Source organism: Neopsephotus bourkii, unplaced genomic scaffold, assembly GCF_033783945.1.
Source record: "Neopsephotus bourkii isolate Nb327-2 ecotype Australia unplaced genomic scaffold, CSIRO-AGI_Nbou_v1 NB_1314, whole genome shotgun sequence".
Classification (NCBI taxonomy): domain Eukaryota; kingdom Metazoa; phylum Chordata; class Aves; order Psittaciformes; family Psittacidae; genus Neopsephotus; species Neopsephotus bourkii.
The window spans coordinates 708,801-730,897 of NW_026901795.1; the positions used below are offsets into that span (position 1 = coordinate 708,801).

The 22,097-nt window shown below is 43.4% G+C and overlaps 1 protein-coding gene across 1 annotated transcript in view; it reads left to right on the top strand.

The window, feature by feature from the left end:
- Positions 1 to 5,258: 5,258 nt before the first annotated feature.
- The window catches only part of DCBLD1 (discoidin, CUB and LCCL domain containing 1), a 47,161-nt gene continuing 30,322 nt past the window's right edge, over positions 5,259 to 22,097 (top strand). Inside the window, exons 1-2 of the mRNA XM_061366191.1 lie at positions 5,259 to 5,664; positions 21,224 to 21,436. Of these exons, the coding sequence (XP_061222175.1) occupies positions 5,274 to 5,664; positions 21,224 to 21,436 (604 nt within the window). The 5' untranslated portion in view covers positions 5,259 to 5,273. The remainder of the gene's footprint in view (positions 5,665 to 21,223; positions 21,437 to 22,097) is intronic.

Below are 22,097 nucleotides of genomic sequence, written 5' to 3' on the forward strand. Positions count from 1 at the left end.
ATGCTACAGTTAAAAATCACTTATTACCTATGTATTAAAAGTTATTACTTTTTAAATGTATGAGGGTTAATACCTTACAGAAGCAGGAAAACTTTTTAAAACACCTATAAAAAAACAATGAGAGCTTTGTCACTGACAAATTGATCAAGCATGCTGCCAGCTAGTAAGTTATAAAATAGTAGGCTTTGTTTTGACAAAGAGTGTCATGAATCTCTAGATCATAATATTTTTCAAGGCAACCCTAAAACAATATGTTTAAATGAAAAGGAACATTTTGCCCCATATTTCTTGACAGAATTGAAGACGGCAACATGGCACGTCTGGTTGATTGTCTTCAAAATCTGGATGATTAGCAACTTTATTCCATTTTGCTTGAAAGTGAGTAAAATTATGACCTAAGACTAGCAAACAGCTGTGAGAAACTGCAAAATACGTGACAGTGGGACAAATGATTAGTCTTCAGCTTGAGCTCATAATTACATCATAATAGGTGACATGATTGGATAGGTTACGGTAATTAAAGTGATGAAAAGTGCATATTCATCCCCTGTATGGCTCTCGTTAGAGTTACACCCAACTGCTGCTGTTGTAGTGAATGAGGCTACATATCCTCTCAGCCTTCAAATACCCCATAGGCATCTGCTGCCAGTGCTGGTAAGGGCCCTGCTGCTGCTCCCACCCAGAAAAGACCTATCATTGTCTGCTGCTGCTGAAAATAAAAGACAAAAGTCTCAAAGCATGATGCAGTTGGGTTTTCACTCCCAAAGATTATTACCCGAATTTATTGCCCACAGTTTCTCCTTCCAGTTCTTAAGGTCTAAGAATATTTATGGTCTCTCCCCAGAGGGGATTTTTGCTAGCAGTGTAATTGCATAATGCCAGTGTTATGGTTCCAACCCACCCGTGCGGGTGTGACCAGCAACCTGTGCCAGTACAAGTTAAACTGTTTCTTCTATCTGAAGTTTTCTTTCTGTCTGATTTCTGCCTCATGTTTCTGCTAAAGTAACGAATCGCTCGGTCATTGTGTATCCTCTTAGTCACTTGCTCAGAACTACTGTAAAAGTGGAAATGTTATTTTACTAACTCCTTCACTCCTGTGCACTTCCATACCTGGGCAGGGATGCTTGCAGTAAGCATGGGTGGAAGTTGCTGATGTGAGACTCATCAGAACCAAAGCTGGCTCTGACAAGGACAGCCCAGTCCCACAACTTGTTAAAAATGGAGACCGTTTTTGCAGCAGTAGTTAGGTGAATATCCAGAAGCCCAAATGAATGCTAGAGGTCAGTCCATCTCCAGCTGATTTAATGGTGTGCAGACTTAAATAGAGGGTAGTGTTACACTGGTTGAAATGCTTTTGCCGCTCCATGGGCATGGCCTTAGCCTTCCAGTAATACACTGAACAGTATACCACATCCATTAAATAAATACACGTGTCTCAAGGAACGTGCCATGCCGCAGCCTTGCAGCATCACTGACTTTGCTGTACCCTAACCATTTTTAACAAGGAGGGCTCATACCATATACAAATGTTGAATCTAGACACACCTCAGGCTCTTATTTTATAGTATTTTCTGATTTATTATTTTTTTTTAATAGAACCACCACACACACTGCTGGCAGAATGCAGTACCTGAATACACAGAGATCAGCAATCAGAGCATTTTGTTCTCAGCTTTATCCTGTAAATCCATCGTACTATTTGCTTTGTACCAATGACAATGCAAAACCTGGCCCATGTATTAAGGCTGTTAGAAGGCCTCGCAATCTGCAAACTATTTTCCTGCTAAATTACGAGATTAACATACATTTCAATGTCTAGAATTGTTCTTTTGATTCGTCATTTGTAACCTCAGGTCCTCTCTAACTCATTGTGTCTTCCAATTCCTCCTCTTTTACTGGGTCAACAAAGAAAGTCCTTACAGCTTATGAAACAGGAACTTTCTTGTCAGCTGCACAAAAGCAAGACTGCTGCAGTAAGATGAAGTTTAAACCTCTTTGTATAAATAAGGTTTTTTTGTCTTTTCTTTTTTTTTCCCTAGAACATGTATGAAACAAGATGCTTTTGAAATAAAGTATGTATACAGTGTCAAGCTTGCAAGATAAGCTTAGGTAAACTCTTCAGTGTGTTTTTCCTTCCTCCTCTGCCCCAAACAAGCTACCAGCTTAATATCACACAAAGCACACAAGGATTCTCAGTATGTAACAGTATGTTACAAGTATAGGTAAGAATGTAAATCCATCAAGCTTTTGACTGTACAGGCCTACAAATGAAACCTAGGTATGCCCCATCATACTGACCAACCACCTTCTAAAATGTTTTGAGCTGACTTTGTCCTGACATCCTGTCTTGCTGTTCATCCTGAAGCAAGGTAGACATACATGGAGTAAAAACATGGTTTCTCATATGCAGGTGGCTGTGCAGTAAAGGTATCCATATAATGAATACTAGATGAAGCACATTATCTAGTTGTGGATAACTAAATTAAATACATTTGCATTAAACACATGAAATACATCTAATTCATATGCTTGGAAAACTAACTGTACAAGGGCACATGGTTATGCTCAAAAGTAGCCTGTCTACGTCCTTGGGTGAATCCTGTCTCTTCCAAATTAAGTTAGTGACCAAAATCAGCTGCATTAAGCTGTCAGAAGTGGTCTGCCAGGGAGTTTACATGTTGTGAAGCTCCCATTGTGTGACATCCCCACAAGTTATTAGTCAGGCTCAGCGTATGCCTTCTTTCTGAATTAATCTTCTGCCTTGGCTCCAAGTCCTTGCCTTTAAAACTGTATTTATCTAAAAGCTGCTTTTAATTCTCCTCCTTACAAAAGGAAATTTGAAAAATTACACATGACCAAATGTAGCAACGTGACAGGGGTTATACAAGTCCTCAAATAACAGCTATTGAGAGCTACAGACTACTCCATTTATCTTAATGATTATTTAATTTTGGAAGCTGACAGTAAGTTCCTTGCCTACAGCATATTCCAAACTGACAAGGAGAGGCCATGGTAAAGTAATGTGAATTTAATATAAAAATAAATAATATAGAAGCTACTGCACTGATTGTGTTATTCATTATCCTACTGCAGTCAATAGGATAGCAGTGCTCCAACACCTACTGCAGTTTCCACCTGAGCATTATACGCATTTGCAATGGGAAACATGTGGCCTTGGACAAGCAACCAGCTCCTGCTGAGCCCAGTGGTGAGAAGATTGAAAGATTGAGAAGATTGAAAAGGGAGCCTGCCTGGCTTTCCTTCCACCAGTTCTCTCCTGTACAGTAAACTGCTTCACCAGTCATGTAAGGAAAACAAATACTGTTCCCAGATACTTTACAGCTCCAGTCTCAAGGGCATGACTTATCATTTCGCTACAAATCGTTGTAACTAAAATAACTGTGGAGGGAAGTATTCTCTAACTATCTGTCCCAGAGGGCACTGCAAAGCCTCCAACACCCAGAAGGAGAAAGCTTCCTTTCCCAGTCTCAGCCAACCCACCTTCCTCCTCCGTATGAGCTTCCTAAAGGCGTGTGACAGCCAAAACCCCTTCTGGCTTTGCTGCTAACTTGCTTGTACTAATTACCAACCACCTAAGTTTTACCAAGAGCTCATCTCTAGCAACATTATCTGCAAGCAGAGGTTTTTGCATATTAACTTGCCCAAGATTGCCAGACCCAGTGTATTGCACCGTTGCCTCCACAAGGTTACTCGAGATTGACTTGCAGGACTTTTCTGCCAATATTTCTGACAACCCTTAACAAATGGAACTAAAACCTGCCCCTATTATTAAAGAATATATTCTAAATCTCAGCAAATCTGTACAATTCCCAGTGCCAACCTGTGTAGGACTGACTGGTTTTGATTGCCCATTGAGATTGATACAAATCTATAACCTATTCCTATAACCACAATACTTCCACCAACTCTGTGTTCTTTTTAAATCCAGTATTGAAATGCTGTGGCAGAGTTTGACTTTCTCATCCCTTCCCCTCCATAATCATCCACATTTGTGTGGATTTCTTCCTGACAATCTGTAAGACAAATAGAGGAACAGGCCACTTTTATTCACATGGACATACTCCTCTTTGAAAGTCTCTCAGCCTTCACAGTCTTGAATCAAGTGACCCATCACAACCTCCTTTAGTCAGAAGGTTGGTGGCATTTGCTGACAAGGTCCAGTGAGGACTAACCAGAGTGCTAAACTGCTGCAGCAACAAACTCTCTCTTTGATTTACACCACATCTAACATTTTAGTCTAGATTTCAAGCTCTCCTTTGCAAAGAAGGGGTAAGTCTCAAGTACTAAAAACCTGTGTCAAATACATACAGCAAGAATATAATGTACCGGGTACATGATGAAAAGTATGCCTGATCGCATATGGTGTCTGAAAAGTTAAAAACCAGACATTAACACTTGCAAAACAAGAGCTCAATTAGAATAAAGGTTTACTAAACTTGACTCCTAAAATACAACAAAATCTTACAATTATCAGCTGTCTCTAGCACATGCAAGTTTTTCACACACTTCAGTTTAGCACAGCAGCGCAGTATTTCTGACCTGCCAGAGATGTGAACCCATCAGCCTCTGCACAGTCAGACAGGCTACTTTGAATTCTCCGGCACACTTTTAAAAGGCCAGCCGCTGGGCCCTGTTTAATGTGAGTCTCCTGCGGCTGCTGGCACTGCAGCCACTTCCTTGCCATGCACCTGCGCCCGTCTCCGTGCCACAGGTCTTCTCCAGAGGGGGGCAGCTGAGCCCGTCCCACCAGGACAGAGCTGCCCGCAGCATCCTTTAAAAGATCCAGAATAAGTTCAGCCCAGAACTTTAGCGCACAGAAGCAGCTCGCACATGTTGAACACGCGTGTTGCAGTCCTGCGTGGAGACAGCGCCCCAGGAGGCGGGTGTACACGCGGGGAGCCCCAGCACGATCCCGGCTCTGCCGCAGGGCCCGAGCTACCGCCGGCCCTACTCATGTCCCCACCGCGCCCCTTCTCGCTGTGGCAGCGGTTGCACCGCCAAGGAATCATCCTGGACGCATAATCCTGCCTGCTTAAAAATATATATCTGTATATACGTGTACATAAGCGATGCTTGGGGCTGCGAGGGTTTGCGGAACCCCTCCCCCCAACTGTGGAGACACCCCCCCCAGCCCGATGCAGCCGTGGGTGGGAGAAGCTGCACCCGGGGAGCGGAGTAGAGGGGAGGGGAGGGGGGCCGAGCCAGCCCCTCGGTCCACAGCAGGAGGAGGAGATACCCTGCGCTGCAGCCCAATGGGAATAGTGGCGCTTCCCTTTCTCCCGCTTCCTTTCTCCACCCCCAGCTCGGGGCTGGGGAGGCGGGAGGCGGCGGTGCTGCAGCCCAGCCACCGGCGGGGCGCGGGGCAGCGGGAGCCCCGCTCGGCCCCTTTTCCATCCCCGCAGAAATACCTGCGGGGGACAAGGATGCTGGGGGGCAGTTGCCCCTCTCCGCAGGAGCCGCCCCGGGCAGGAGGAGGAGAGGAAGAGAAAGGAGCAGGAGGGAAGTGGGGAAGTTGCGCCTTGCGCGCCCCGCCGAGAGCCGGAGCCATGGGCCCCGCCGGGGGGGCGCGGGCCGCCCCCTCGCTGCTGCTCTCGCTGCTGCTCGGAGCCTCGGCCCCACTGTGGCTGCGGGCGGAGAAGCTGGGTGAGTGCGGGGAGAGGGCGGGGGGTCCGGCGTGCACGGCCCCAGGGGCAGCTCTGAGCCGGGACCAGCGGCGGGGTTATGGGAGGGGGTGTCCCCATTCTCGCCTCGTTACGTTGCGGGAGCGTAGCCTGAGCTGCTCTCGGGACTGTATATAGTTGACCTGGTTAATCTTCGCCTGGTTTATCCCCGCGTCTGAATAGCTGCGAGATTAAAGTGTTAACCGGCCTTACGGTACACGTACACCACGGCTTTCGTGATCTTTCATTAATTAGGACTCTTTCGTTTTAAAGTCAAATGAGCGAAGGAAAAGTCTCCGGCAAGTTGCAGGCAGGAGGCGGGCAGTGGCTCTGGCCGGTCCCGCAGCCACCCGGCGGCCGGCTCCGGCCGCGCCTCCACAGCCCCGGCGGGCGACTCGGGAACGGCGGCCGCGCTTGGCCACCGGCAGCACCTCCGCTGCCCCAGAGCCGGAGCTGGCAGCCCGTCCCACAGCTGTGTCCAGGCAAGTCCGTTCTTCCCATGCGTCGCGGAGAGGGAGAAATGCCCTTACTTGTGCCGGGACAAAGTTTCGTGGGAATCTCAAGAGAGGGGATGTTGCAAGACCTTTTGCGATACTGCAGTTTGCTAACATTAGGGCCCAGGTAATATTCTCTTTATCCTGTGTTTCTATGCGGCTCACGATTAAGCTTCCTGTGTAAATTACAAGCGCAGCTGACCTCCTGCTGAGGAGCTGCAACCTTTTGGCTGTAGTATTGCATGGCCTGATGCATCTATTTTAAAAGTGTTCACCAGCAACTGGTAAAGTACTTAACACTGGAAATTAAGCATCATAATGAGTTTGACAACACATTCAGGCAAACAGTCCCCATATTAATTTTCCAACTTGGCTTCGTATTCCAGAAATCAAGTGCTGTGCATTAGCATTGCATCCAGGCAGTGGTACAAAGTACTTTGGTTGGCTGATTTATGCCTGTTTTCCCCATAACTTCCTATTAATGGAGCTTTCAGATGCAGATCTCCACAGAAGGGAGAACTTGGTATGAGTTGTGTCGCCTTTCCACTTGCCAGCTACATGCCAGCTTTGCTCTTCTGTCCTCAATATGTTTCCTCATTTTGAGACTCCAACTTGATATGCTCCAGGAAACACAGATGTAGCAAATTAAAAATATGTCCTCAGTCCCCTCTTTTCATCAGTGTTTTGGAGGTTATTTTTTGTTAATTTCCTTTTTCACAATGTTTGTCTCGTGTGTGATGACATAAAGGAGAAAGTAATTTGGAGAGTCAGTTAGAAATAGTAAGTTTGCTGGGATTTTGGGGGAGGGAGGTTAATGGAGATAGTGATGCTCAGCAGTAAGTATGAATCCCACTACTAAATTAATTAGTAAAAGCACTTACGTAGTATTCACGTTAAAAATGTTTTTGCTATCAAGCCAACAACATGGAAATATAAGTAATATTTCACCTGGTTCTCTTTGATTCAAACTTGGATTTACAAGATAGTCTGTCCAGTGTCCAGAAAGCAGAAGATATTTTGACTCCTGTCTTTCCTTTCTCCTTAGGGGGCATTTGTTTATTTCCATTATCCTATGGAAGTACCCACTTAGGGGCTAAGTGTTCTGAAGTCACACCAGTGGAGGAGATAAGAATAAGTGGATACAAGCTTCCTGTTACACAAGCTTCTTGACTTGATGTAGAAGTTGTAATGGAGCACGAGAAGTGCCAGAGTGAACCAGGCTCAAGTTTCAGCTAATTCTGTATCTTGTCACCACTGGTGTCTCCCACCAGCTGGTTCAAAGATGTGCTGGTTTAAATATATTGATTTTGAAATACCCATTTTTAGAAGTAAAGTAGTACATTTTTCTGGCTGCTTATGAGTTGGCTGCACAACCTACTTTTTTTCATGACCAGCTTACCTTCCTCTTTGGTTATTCCTGAGAAATGCTACAGAACAAGGATGAAACTGCTGCTACAGCTTCTGTTCACTTACTTGAGTTTTAAACTAAGGAAAGGCCCCTTTTTTCACTATAGCTTAGTTACTTCATAGCATGGCTCATATCTGAGTGTGACTGGGCAGAGCTCAGGTGGCAGCTCTTTTGCTGCTCTTGAGCATGTTAAGTGTGTGTTGTCCGAGGTCATCTATGAAACATGGAATTTTGTTGTTCATAGAATAATGATAGAAAGGGCTGAGCATTTAGGGAACTGATTTTAATTAGAACATGTTTATAGGCTTAGTAGGTCTCACCTGGGGACACATCACCTCTATGACTGTCCATGAGTAATAAATAGCTTTGGGATTTATAATGAAAGGTTCTGATTTTCCATTTTTATTGTGCCATATGCAGATCTTAACTTCTCTTGTGGTTTCAGTTGCCAGTTCTTTGCTGACAACTATGAAATATAACTTGTTCTCCATCTGCCAACCTCACCCAGCCATGCCTGACCTGGTATCTTCTCACAATCTCCTTTCAGCTATTCAAACCCCAGGCAGAAGGCAAGCAAACCTGGACACATTATCTTTGCCTTTCACCAATCCCTGTTTCATCCTCTGGTCTCACTGAGCAAGACCTTGAACCATGTAATTGTGGGCAGCAGACACCAGAATTGAATCAGAGTCTTTCTTCTCAGTGTCTTGAGTTATGTTCTATTACATTTTTGGCCAGCAGGACTTAAAACTGACTTGAGAGTTGGTTGTTTGTAGGAAGATATAAAAGGAATGGGGATTTTACTCTACTTTTAAGCCACTGCTCTTGCTGTAACTCATTTATTTTTGCTTCAAATAAAGTGCAGCGATGAAACAAGTTCACGTGGGATTTGCAGATCAGCATCTGAACATGAACTTTGCTTGCAGTATTCGTGGGGCTGTTCACTGTTATACCCAACGACCAGTTGGAAGAGTTGATGAGCGTTAGACTTTTAAATATGTTGAGGCAAGGCTGCTGTTTAGTGTGCCAACAGCATATGCAGTAATTATGAGAGATTATGCCTGTTCTCAGGGGCTCATGCAAAACCTATACCAAAGAATATTGGTATGATGATCCACTTTGAATGCCCATTTCCAGCAGTTTGAAATGCAGATAGAGATGAGTCTTTCTTGTATTCCCCCCCCCCCCCCTCCAGTTTCTGAATATAAGTGATTGGTAAATTTTCAGTTTGTTTGCATTTTGTCCTTATGTCTGCTTCCTTCTTTGGCTCCATCTCTCCTGCCTTGTGAATGCTGACTAGAATCACTAAAGAGGGAGGCAACAGTTTTCCGGTTGCAGTTCATAAGCAAGGCATGTGCCCACCACATGAATACTGCAATGTTTTCAGTCGTACAGACTTTGCTATAAATAGCTCTAAGCTCTTTATGTGTACTTCTCTTTAGGTTATCAGGGGATGTGTTTCAAATGAAATCAGAGACAGGGAGACCACTGGGAGTCTCATTGATACTGGAGGGAGAAAAAAATGCCTTGGGAAAGTTGTTACCTGCACATGCAAGTAAGATGCATGGCTGTTGAATCATATTTAATGCAAATCATTTGCTGATTTGCATATTCAAAACACATCCATTTATATTTATCAAACCTGTGTCACCCTTAGTCCACTTGAGATACATGTGTAGCACAGTAAAAACTAATTTGAAAACCTGACTTGGAGGATGCTTGTGCTACTTAGAGATGCCTAATTACCTTCTTAAAAGCACTTCTTTAGTTACCAAAGCAATATAGTTTTGAAAGCCCATCTGAGCTAACACACCACACCAAGAAATGTGGTCCTAAGTGGTGGCGGACACTGAAGTCCTCAGTATAGACATTGCTGTAGTTTGGGGCCAGCTGTATCATATCAGATGCTCTCCTGTGGCATGTATTCATCAACACATGGGTTTGCACCATCTGCTAAGAACAAAACAAGCCAGACAAAATCAAAATAAAATTCTTCTGACTGGCTTTGGTGGAATGGTGTTCACCCCCAGCTATCTGCAATAAAACATGTTAATAGCAATGCATAAGAATTAGCACACAACTTCCCCAAAAGGTTTAATTAGTGTTACAACTGGGAGTAGGAAACTTCAAACTGGGACAATCTAATAGTGGTGTTTAAATAAAAAAGGATAGTGGTTTGACTAGTTTTAAGAGTATACAGATATCTTCATTTTTGCTTTCAGAATAAATTATGAACTAATTAAACTGATTTTTGTCTGTGAAAATTATGTGAGTACTAAAGCCACATTTTTGAGGTTGGCTGGATGCTTGCACATAGAGAAGCTGCCAGTAGTTATGGTTGGGTTGTTGATCCGGTATAATTAAGCCCGGGAGCTGAGAGTATTATGAGGAGGAAACATTTTGGTCTTTTATTCTCTCTCTCCCTGTCTCCTCTTTTGACAGAGACGGGACTTGCCTCTCAGGAGTTTCCTTACAAGATGTGAAGGCCTAGTGTGGTGGTGGTGGGACTTTCTCATCCTCCCTGAGCAGGATATCCAGTCCCAGTGCAACCTTACTTATTATTTCTGTTCCCTTGTGGGATGGGGTTGCTGTCTCATGGCAGCAGCTACCTGTGCAGCAGCTCCATGCTGCTATTTCACATAGACAGAGGGAAGGAGGAATGAGCCTAGGCCCTGCTTTCTTTGCGCATCTCCAGAGATCTTCAGTAAAGGTGTTTTCAAGTGCTATGAAGAGGGACAGGAGAATAAATGGGTAGAGCAGAGCAGAACAAGGTGAGAAACCCACACCTAAGGCCTCCTACAAGACCAGGATCTTAGTTTTGATAGTTAGCATTACGCATTGATGTACAGCAGCACATCAAGCTGCTCCTGTAATTATGATAATGTTCATCAGGAATTTAGTAAAGTTCTAAAACACTGTTTCTTCCTTCAACTGCTGCAGAAACCTTGTTTCCATCACAGCTTTAATCTGTGATGTTCAAGTTTCTGGCACTACCACCCCAAATTGTTCAACAATATTGGATTTCAGTCTAATGCTTTGACACTGAAATCATGTTGATGTCATCTTCCAGATGTTCATGTCTACTGAATAAAAATTGCGTTTGTTTGGTTTATTTCAAATTACAAAAACACATGGAGAGTTCTGGATGTGATCCCTTATGCAATACAAAGGCTTGTGTGTCCCGTTAGAAATCAAACAAAACTTTTCTTCATGGTGTAGTAGAAGAGACCTCAAAACACTGGAAACATAGGTGGATTTCTTTGCTCATCCAAACAGAATGGCTTTGTTATATGCCTGAGCCTTGTTGTTGCAGCTGTAGCTACTGCATAAAAGGGAGGCATGCGACTTCTGCCTGAAACTACTTGTGTTTTGATATGGTGCCACACCAGGTCTGTGTTGGTGGGTTGCTGTGCTGCTATGCTTCATTTATAAAATGAGCTCATAATAGAAAAAGTGCATTTTGTCTTCCAGATATGAGTAAATGTATTTTAATCTGTAAAATAAATTCAAGCATCCCACACATCCCTGTCCACTGGGAGGCTTTGATAGAAAGGTCCATGGCTAACACCAGAGCTGTTGCCCTCCCTGTTGTCTTAGCTTGCTCTCAAAGCCAAGGGTTTGTATTATCCCATGTTTCTTGTGTTAGCACAATGCAGGGTGATTGAAGTTGAAATGCCTGGGAGCCACAGTGCTGAGGCTTTAAAAAAGAATTTCAATAGATAAGCTGTAATATTAAGTATTGCGCCACATGCAAGGAGTACTTGGTGGTGATGTTAGCATTTTGAGACCCAAGAAGGAGTCAGCACTTGATGATCTATTAGTATTTTGGCACAGATAGAAGAGGCGTAGTTAAACTCATGGTCCTTAAAATGAGTATCTGAGAACATGCTGATTTTCAACAGTGCTAATGCTTGTGTTTTGACAATGAATCTGCTATTTTTTAGATGAAATTCAGCCCCTGTGTTCTTTTTGGGGAAAGCAAAATAATATTGTATCAAGATAAATTGAGCAGTTACACTGAGGTATTCACTCTTGAGATGAATTAAAAACTTCAGACCTTTCTGCTGCACCCTGTTTCAAAACTTGAGAATGTGATTGTTTGATACTACTGCTAATCAAAAAATCTGGTTGAATAAAGTGAAATTGTGAAGTTTCAGTGTAAGTGGTGTGCACAGGATGGCATGAGCTGTTTTTTCAAATCTGTTTGCAAATACCTAATGCAGTCTCATTAACCTGTCACAGAAGACACAGAAGTGGAGCTATGGATCATAGACAGCACCACAACCAACACTATAGTAATGGTGTGGCTGCTTTCCTTTGTTTTAATCCTTCAAATAATTTGTCGCAGCAACCATATGTAACCACCATGAACCCGAGTGATGACAGAAATTCCCGGTTTACAGAGTCTCTGAGCCTACCTTTCTGGTTAATGTCTTGGTGATGGGTATCGGGCAGGTTGGCTGCACGAGAATACTGAAAAAAGGCGTCTCTTGTGTTCAGTGCTCCAGGTCAGAAGCCTGGTGTAGCTCTTTGGTTGCATCTTAGTTAATTTTTGCTTTCATTTCTACTGGAGTTATAAGGAGCTACTTTTTATGTTGCAATAACCAAGGAGGAAATAGCTAGTTGCCTAGAAGTTGGGTTGACTGAGTCAAGAGGCAAACCAGAAAATTGTGTCTTGCTGATAAATGGTAATTATTGTTTCCATCATAAACCACTTATTTTTTTTCTTGAGATATTTGTTAATTTGTACCTTGGGGATAATAGGGGTCTGTAACTTGCTTTGAGAAGACTGGTGTGTTTTCTGTTGTCCTTTCTTGCTAACATATCATATATTCCACCTAGGCATACAGACAAAAAAAGTGAATGTGTGGTTTTTCAAGTAAGCTGGGATGGGTTTGATTTCAAGAAAAAAAGACCAGTCTTTGTCATTGGTAACTGTCAGTCTTGCTTGACTTGTATCACACTAACAAGGGAATTACATATTAAAAAATAAGGGGGGGTGGTGGTTTCATTCTATCATGTTCAGCCATTTCCTCTTACCCAGATTAAAGCTGTTTTGAAATCTTGCCTTCCCACCTGCTACTGTAACTGGAACAGCTCTGCTTCAACCTCTCCTTACCCTGGTGTCTCTGAATTTCCTGTCCCTGTGGGTTTGTCAGTCCTTAGCACTACTGTGAATATTCCTATTCCTGTGCAACCCAATATTCGAGTCTGGCCCTGAGTTTGCAGCATATGTTTCCCACACAGTCCAAATTTGGTGCAATATACTGTAAGTTAATCTCCAGTAAAGCACAGTGAAGAGAAAAACCTGGGAAGAAAACAGATGGAGAAAGTAGAGCAAACAATTTGCATATATATATGTCTCTCAGTTAAGATTAGCATTTCCTACTTCGCCTGAAAGCCCCTTAATAAAAATCCAACTGCATGTTTGCCCCAGATCAGCAGAATCTGAGAAGCTGCCCTACTGGCATAGTGTCCCCCCAACCCAGGGGGAGCCCAGCATGGGGTGGGAGGGGGCTCCAGCTCGCACTGTGGCCCCACGTCCCTGCCACATTGCTGGGATACTGTGGGCAGAGGGATAGGGAAAACTCTCTCTGTGGGATATTTATTGCCCTTACCCTTTATAGCACAGGAAACCTATGTAGGGTCCTGAGTTACTCTACGTGGGTGACTGGTGGAGGGGCATGACCATCTTCCCATTTATTTACAGTCCTTCAAGGTTCCATCTGAGCATACAGCTACAAGTGCTTGGGAATGAATTGCTTGTTGCCTTCTCTGTATTTGAGGTAATGTGGACGTGTTTCTTAGTCGGCGGGTATTTATTATAAAACAGAAAATCAGCTTCCCTTTTGCAGAAAGGGGACCCTACACTTAAGATTCCTCTGAATTTTCCATACATGTGTGGCTCTGCTATCATCTGTTTCTGACTGACAAAATGTTGAAGTGGTCAATCGCAGCAGTACGCTGTCTCCATAAAAGAAAAGCGTTGTCAACTATTAAATGCAGCTATGCAGGAAATAAATAAATAAACTGAAAATCACAAATCTCTTTTGTTGCAGCATTGCAGCAGTTAAAAAGGCATAGAAGTTTTCTCACACCCACAAGCTCAAGAGTGCTGTATTTAGAGTGGTGAAAAGCAAATTCCAGTGCTGAAGCTCGCTTCTCTGGAGGACTACATTTGGGTATACTGCCTAAGTCCTGGAAGCAGTCACTAAACCATACTTATTTTTGACATGTACTCCGGTACTGTCTGTCTTTCACAGATTGTGATGGAACCAGATAGTGATCCTGAAAAGCAAAGCCAAACCTAGTTTGCTACTATTTGTGTATTTAATAGAAGCAAAGCAAGAAAACTGTATGATGCTATTTACATTTTTGTGTAAACCTTGTCCCTTACGTGTTGCAGCATCTTGTTCTTTACAGAATGCAGCAACTTCTTAATCCTGTGTTTTCATAAATAATTCATGGGAAAGGAACTACCAGGCTGTAGCTGCCAGTTCTCTTCTTTTGGCAACTCTGATTTCTACAGGAATCTGAATTGTCTTGTCACTGAGGTCTCATGCATAAATGTAGCCAGGTAGGTTGCATCCTGAGACAAGTCCCTGAGATGTATATACAGCTGAGATGGTTGTTTTCCAGAAAGTTATTTGATTAAGCAGCAAAATGAATTGAGTCTTTATGGATACAGTGAAACTGGAAGAGTTTCAGTGTGTCGTTTCTGGCTTTCTTTTGACATTTTAGCAGCTAAATAAATAAAATCTCAGATCTTACCAAGCTTGTGCCTTTGCAAACTTCTGCAAAGGTTAGAGGCTTCTGGGGTAGTAAAGGCTGCCCAGGTTGGTTGTGGCAATCCTGCAAAGTCACTGCCATGTAGGTCATGTGCCTGCAATTGCTAAAAAAACTCTTCAACTTTAAAAACCCCGAGTTTGGGTGTAAGCTGCTCTGCTAGATAAGACACTTGGAATGGTTGTCAGGGACTTTTTTCTGTACTTGATGATGGTGATCAAAGTGGTTACCAAAATAACTTCTTGCATGTTTGAAGTGAAGCATCTCTTGAGGTTGGCTGCAGGGGACACCCTGAGAAAAGCAGGCACCCAGCTACAGCCTGACCGGCAGGGGGGTGGGAATCTGTGATCTGTGGCAGCACTGCGGAACCAATTGGAGTTCATTTGCTGCTTTCTCTTTCCTACTTTAAGAGGGACATTGCAGTAAATAATGTCTGTGAAGAGGAGAGAAAAACACACTGTGGTTTGTTTGACCTCCTTCTCCTTTTGCACCCCTTTGAAGTTGGTAAGTAAATAATTTGGGCAACAAAATCAGCACTCCACAATGATCCTTTGTTTCTTCTGCTGCTTTACCTTCCCTTCCTGCTCTCGGCCCTCCTCCCAGCCACTGCTTGATTAGCTTGGGCAGCAAAATGAGTGTCCTGAGGAACTGCTGCAGAACAGGGATTAGAATGTTTCCTGGGAACCTAATGGAGTCAAGCAAATGAAAATGTAATTCAAAGAAAAAGTTTGCACACTGTTTATTTTTCCTGCAAAGTGGGAAACTTCCTCCTTGGAGAAAATACTAATGCTAATTTAAAGGCCACGAAAGGCTGTGGTCACTGTTTCTTCAAATGGTTATAGACTTGCCTTCATTTTTAGTGGTTTCTTTCAGTATTTGAAGATAGTTTCTGCTGTATTCACAGAACATCGTGACCAATGTAAGGCTGCACTGCTGCGGGAGGGAAAGAAAGGACTGCTGTGGATTTATATACTTCAGCAGATGCAGGGCTCAGCTGGCTGCTCAGCTGGTGTAAATGGCGTCTGCCCTGAAACTGGTGTCTTCTGAAATCCCCAGATGTGTGGCCACCCCCACCCCTGCTGTCCCTCATGACACCTGCAGGTCTGGGCCTCAGTGCTGCTCAAGATAATGACTGGGGGTACTGACCTGCCCAGTGATGACTAAGGCCTGCGATGTTGCCCTTTGGTTTTATTACCTGCTTGAGGCCACCGCCAAGAGAAGCACAGAGCTCTGACACCTTCCTGAGCTGTTCTCTGGAGAAGTGACAGGTTTAGGTCATGGCTGTATGGTGGTATCTCTCTTACATTATAATGGCACAGTAAAGAGCCGATGCTCTTGACCCAGGTTTGGCAGTGGAGAGATGAAACACTTAACTCTGGATTTTACTCCATCACCTCAGAAAACGGTGAAGGTACAAACCGGTTTGTGCTTGCAGCGTGCATGATTCTGTTAGTGATGGACATTAGATTAGTTGTATGAAAACCTGATGTTGTCAGACCACACAAGTGAATTTGGATGGCATCTGACAAAATACCTTTTTTCCCCTGGTCTTTTCTCCTATCCCACATGAGCAGGGAGGGCACAGGTATGATGGGAAAGGGTTGATTTCTTTTTTAGATACTTATCTTTTCTTATGCATAACTCAAATCTTCTTTCAAACACAGGCCCAGAATTCCTTCCTGACTCAGTTATTACTGTATCTTTTAATAAGCTGGAGTTATTACTTCAGGGAGAGCAATGTGGAAGACAAGACTAATCTCATTTCTCCTCATGGGGCTTCTCATCAGAGCTCGCAAAGCCCTACCCTTTACTCAGTGGCATTCTCTTCACTTTGCCTGTGTCTATTTGCAGCTCTGGCTCTCCAGAAAACACTGATTTCTGGCTGAACCCAAAATTTAGGTATGCAAACTTTGTTTTCTGCTCTCTCCTCTCAAGGGAAGGAGAAGTGGGAAGGAAGGACAGGTCAGCAGCCCCCTGCAGGTTCTGCTCCCTAGCCTCCATGCAGGGTAAGGGGAGCACACCTTGTCTCGAGAACCAGCATGAAGGTGTGCATGCAAAGGGATGTCAGACTGGGAGAGGAGAGGGAAATAAGGTTACTTTGGGTGTCTTTGTCCTGGTGGGAAGAGAGCAGCAGCCAAGGGGCAACAGGAGTCTGTAGGCAGAGAGGCTGAGAGAGGAATGCTGGGTGCCCAACAGGGTAAAAGAGGGCAGGGAGCTGCTGGCTGTGTTTGTGAGCACGCCTAGGTATAACACGTATTTATCACTGGAGTGAGTCCAAGTCAGTTATTGCTTCGTGAGGGTAAATCAGAAGGATGAAAAAGGCAGCTGTTTGCTGCCAAGGTACTGTAGCAATGCTTCTGAAAGCGCATTTTGATACCATGCTGTGTAACCATTTTGAAGTTGTCGGCATAAATACGTTTGGTGAAAGGTGCAGCCCATGGAAACTTTTTATAGCAGCTATGGGAAAATCTGTAGCCTCTTCCCTAACTTGGGAGCAACGTGCTGAGTGCTTGGATAAAGGCACTGCCGTATCCATTTGTGCATGTGAGCAGGAGGTGGAAAGGCCCAGGGAGCAGTGGAGTGGGAGGCCAAGGCACAGCTTGTTCACTGGGCTTGGGAAACAATGGAAGGAGACAGCATAGCCAGGTGATTTTGGGCGACAGGAGGGTATCTGAAGGAGCCAGGTGTATCACTGCTGCTTCTGGGACCGCCACTGTTTTCCTGAAGCTGCAGTATCTGTCAGGGGTGATGTGCAGGCCAGCTCATGGTGTGGGGTTGAGCTCGTTCTGGGGCATCAGTTTCACCACCTGCATCCTTGCAGGGCAGGTTAGATCCCTTCTGCCCATGAGCCAGCAGCTATGGCCAGACCCAGCTCAGATGTAGCTGCTCAGAGGTACTCCTTCACCTCGTCCTTCATGTGTATCCACAGTGCATGTGTCTGAGGATGGGAAACGGTACTACCTGCCAGCCACCTGATACCTCCTCCTGCCCTCTCCACAGGGACACGCACTGGTATCTTCTAGCCAGGTCCCAGGTTTGGTTTTACATGCATGCACTGTGTGAGTACCGGCAAGGTGCAAGCAGCGTGCCTGCTGTCACTGCAGGAAGTGTCCGTCATGGTTCTCGCTTCTTGGGGAATTATTTCCATTGTCTGCCATAGGAGACTATTTTTATCTATGGTAAACAACCTTAATTCCAGCGCTGTGTGATCTTTGGTGCAACCTGCGCATAAGCCAAAAGGCAGGAGCCCACAATCCAGAAACCACGATCTTGATCTTGATTCAAATGCCCAGGGGAATCCATTTTACAAAGCATGTTTGATGTGCTTTTAGTAACTCCTGGTGCTGAGGAGAGGTTTTATTAAACCTAAGCATGTTTAGACTTTCTGGCTGCTGAATACCTTGTGCTCAAATATTTTGCTTTGCTCTGGTCCAGTGAGAAGTGATGAAACCTGGATGTCTGAGACAAGGCTGCCAGCTTCTTACCAAATGGGGTGATAAAAGCAGTTCTGAGAAGTAATGTTAAGTGAAAATTTAGTGTTAGCAAGGAATCTTGTGTCAAAATGACTGGTTGAATACATGTATTTCCAGCCAGAAGAGCAGTGCCTGTAGAAAAGAGTGTGACATCAGGTATTTAAACCATGGTTTTCATAAAGACAATCCACTGTAGTTTAAACTCAGTGCATTTGAGTTTTGGGCAATACATTTGTACTGAAAATCAAAATTTCATGTGGAAAATAATGATAAGAACAAAACTAATGGTCATACTGTTCACATTTTTCATTTGGAAACATGAACAGAGATGAATTTTTAATTCCTTACAATTCGCATCCATGTCTGAGCTCTTGGTTACACAGTGGGGTTAAATTTGTAAATTTTTTTTTTGTGTCAATTTACTCATTAAATCTTTAATCATTCAAATAATTAATTTTTTAATGTGAGGTTGGTGAGGCACTGGCACAGGCTGCCCAGAGAAGCTGTGCCTTCCTCATCTCTGACAGTGTTCAAGGCCAGGCTGGATGGGGCTTTGAGCAACCTGGTCTAGTGTGAGGTGTCCCTGTTCATGGCGGGGGGGTTGGAGCTGGATGATCTTTAAAGGTCCTTTTCAACCCAAATCATTCAACTCTACGAATCTTTCTTTGAATGAATTCTCAGATCATGAGTTTTATTCTGTCTTCCCCCTACACTTTCAGACCCCTTCCCTAGGGTGCACTTTCCAGCAAATTTCACATTTTCTCACTTTTTGGACATTTTTTCAGTTCATGTGGTGAACAGTCTTTTGTCATGACCATTTCCTTTGAGGCAGGCAGGCAGACAGGACAAGAGGCAACAAGGGATGTTGCAGGTGTAGGATGATACTGTGCTTCCCTGTCGTCATCTGGAGTGTTTGAATGACCACATTCCACTAGTGAAAAGTCAAAAAATAGCATTTGTGCTTTATTCTCTCAAAAGATGTTCTGGCGTTAATAGGTTCCAACACTGACTCAAGGGCAGGTTTTAGAAAAGGAGTTTCCCCAGGAACATAACCTCATGTAAACTTGACAGAGGAGTATGGCAGGCTGAGGTCTCTGGGCCACAGTTTTGCCAGTTTACTTTCTGCAGAAGTATAATGCTCTGTGACCTGAACAGTTGTCAGGGTCCTACCATGATAGCAATGTCTTTTTTTGTGGAGTGTTTTGTACCACAAAGGATGCTTGAGTTTGTACTGAGGTGACAGAGGCCAGAGCACAGCCCAGCAAGATGAAGACTGTGAATGCTAAACTTTTCCTTTTCAAGAGTTCATCCCCATGACATTTGGTTGTGTTGTGTAACTTTTCCCTTTGTTTTACCTTTCCTTTTCCAATAAGGATAAGTTGCAAACTAAGATCTAGTTACTTTGTTTTCATCAGCCCAGCTAGAGTAAATACTTAGTTAGAAACATGCAGTTTAAATTAAAGGTCATGAGTAGGTTTTTTTCACTGCGTGTTGGCTACACAGACAGCAAGGTTGTCCTGTGTTGTGCTGGAAGCAATCTGGTTTTACACTGCCTGGACCTCTGTGACGCCTCCTGGATTCAGAAGGTTGATAGCTCATATACTGTATTGCTCCTTATATTCTTATTCTTGCCACAGAAAGGTTCTATTAAAAGATGATTTGCTTAGGAGGCCAGTTTGCCTTTCATCTTGAGTATTTTTCCTATGCATTCTGAAATCAATACATTGGATAAAAGTCTTGAACAACAGATGTTTTTTAAAGCATGTGAACAAGGAAATCTGAAAAAATGTATTTAATATGATTTATGGCAATATGATTTTGCATCTATGTCTCCTGTTCACCTCTCTTCCAAGCATGAACCTGCAACAAAATTAAATAGTGGGCAACAAAGCTAGTAATAATGCTTAAGCTTCAAAATAAATGCTGTTGTTTGTGAAAAAGCGTTTGAGTTGGATGAAATGGCAGTGTAATTATCTAGTAGCAAGTCAAAGTTCGATAGCTTGGAGCTTATCTTTGCACAGCATGCCGCTTTTCCCCCAGCCACCAGTGTGGCACATTTCTTTATCAACACTTCATTTCCAGTTGTTCATTTTTAAATAATCTTATCAAACCTTAACTTTGTTTCATAGTGATTGTTGAAGGAAATTCAGATAGTAATTAAAATGCACCGACCAAAACAGTTTAACCAAAATATCCCCCAAAGTAAAATTTTGGGTAGTTAAAGTGAACATTGTGAATTCCCAGCTCTGCAGGATTCTTAATTTTATTAACCCTTCCAGGACCAGCTTCAGTTTTGCACTGATAAGGGATAACAGTATACAAGACTCCTATGTAAAGAGTGCCTGTGCCCTAACTGAGTGAAAACGGGATTGATGGTTATATGCACATGCATATGACACTAGTTCCACTGTTATAATAGTTTCCATTATTTGGAAGATTCAGCAAAATGAAATAGTTTAATCTTCAATAGATACATTATAAGCTACTAGCACACTTTTAAATAGTTTAATAAAAATTGCTTCCTTTAGTAGTCAAGGTCTCTTATCTGATACATGCTTCCTTTGCCTCCTTGAATGCTTCCTGTTTTCTGTGTCAGTCCCCACATCCCCCCATGTATTTCCATGCACCTTTTCCTGTTGTCATACGTTCTGCTGCAGCTGCTCCTCAGGTGCCTCTCCACCAAGGGAAGGCTCCTACACAGTGCCCCAAAACACACTTTGCAGGCACCTCTCCTCACCTCCTGAGGAAGGAGGCAGCAGTACTTTCATCTCCAGGTATACTACCATGGAGTAACCTATGCACCATTAACGATACACATCCCACATTTGAAGCCCCTATTGTGTTTTTGCTTTGTCTCCTGCACTTTTTCTGTTGCACCAGTGGCACAAGAAATATAACAGGAAAGCAAGATGAGTCAGGTCTGTTATAGTACATAGTTAAGTCATGTTTGTGTTTTCATGTATGATTCAGTTACCCTCTCTGATGGCTCTTTCTATGGAAATAAAATGCGGAATGATAATTGGGATAAATCTGTTTAAGGAAGAATCCTATCTATTACATGTGGAAGTGCATCATCAGGGTTTCAGTAGGGTTTGGCTGTAAAACAGAAAGCCAGAGAGACTGTGTTTGTATGGGAGTGTCAAATGCATCTTAGTTCATGGGTGTTTCCAACCCTCCTTTCTCCTGCTTTACAAGAGAAATATGACTGTGTTTATTTTAGTTACTTATGTTCCAACAGCAGCTGAGTTGGAGTATTAAAAGGTAACTTTTTAAAAGGTGGAAGCACACATGAGACATCATAATGTGACCAGTATTTTCTTACACAATTTTTTATTGAGGAATAAGTTTTGTTTCTCTTCCTTGTTTCATATCCTGCTGCAGGGGATGGATGTGGCCACATGGTGATATATCAAGACAGTGGGACCCTGGCATCCAAGAATTATCCTGGGACGTACCCAAACTACACTCTTTGTGAAAAGAAAATCCAAGTGCCTCCAGGAAAACGCCTGATCTTAAAAATTGGAGACCTGGATATTGAATCACAGAAATGTGAATCCAGCTACCTTACCATACAGAGCTCTTCAACATTGCATGGTATGTAAAAGATAAGACAGCTGTAGATAAATGAACTGTTAAATGTGTGACTAAAAGCCAGCTCAGCAAAATGCAAGAACTGTCAGCCTTTGTCCTTTCCTCCTCCTTTTCGTATTCAAGTGTGTTCTCAGTATGGGAGGCAATTGCCCCTCACAACTGATGTTGTTCTGCAGAGGCTGGGGGTGCTGCCAGGGAGGTGGCACAGGAGCTTGTGCCCAGCTGTGGCATATCCACTCGAGAGCTCTGCTCTCAGGCCTGCAGAGCTGTACTGTCACAGCTTTGGTAGAGTAAATATGTGGATCTGTATCAGCCCTGTTCCCTTCTTGGGTAGGGGAAGAGGTAGCTCATGAACTAGGCAAAAACAAGGTGAGAAGCTGGAGTCAACGATCCTGCATGTCTCTATTTCCTAGTTCAGGGCTCATAGGGGAGATAACCTTTATTATTGCTAGCTATTAGTTACTGATAACCTTTGCTGATGTACAGGCTTTAATACTTGCAGATATTAAATGCACACAGCTCGTCTGCAGTCCTGTAAGAGATTTGCACAGGAAGATAAGTCAGTAATCTGCTATAGCTGTGCACTTAAAACAATCATAATGACAACAGGATCTTACCCAGGGAGAACCCGGAGCTTTCCTCAAAGCGGTTTTCCCAGCCAGTT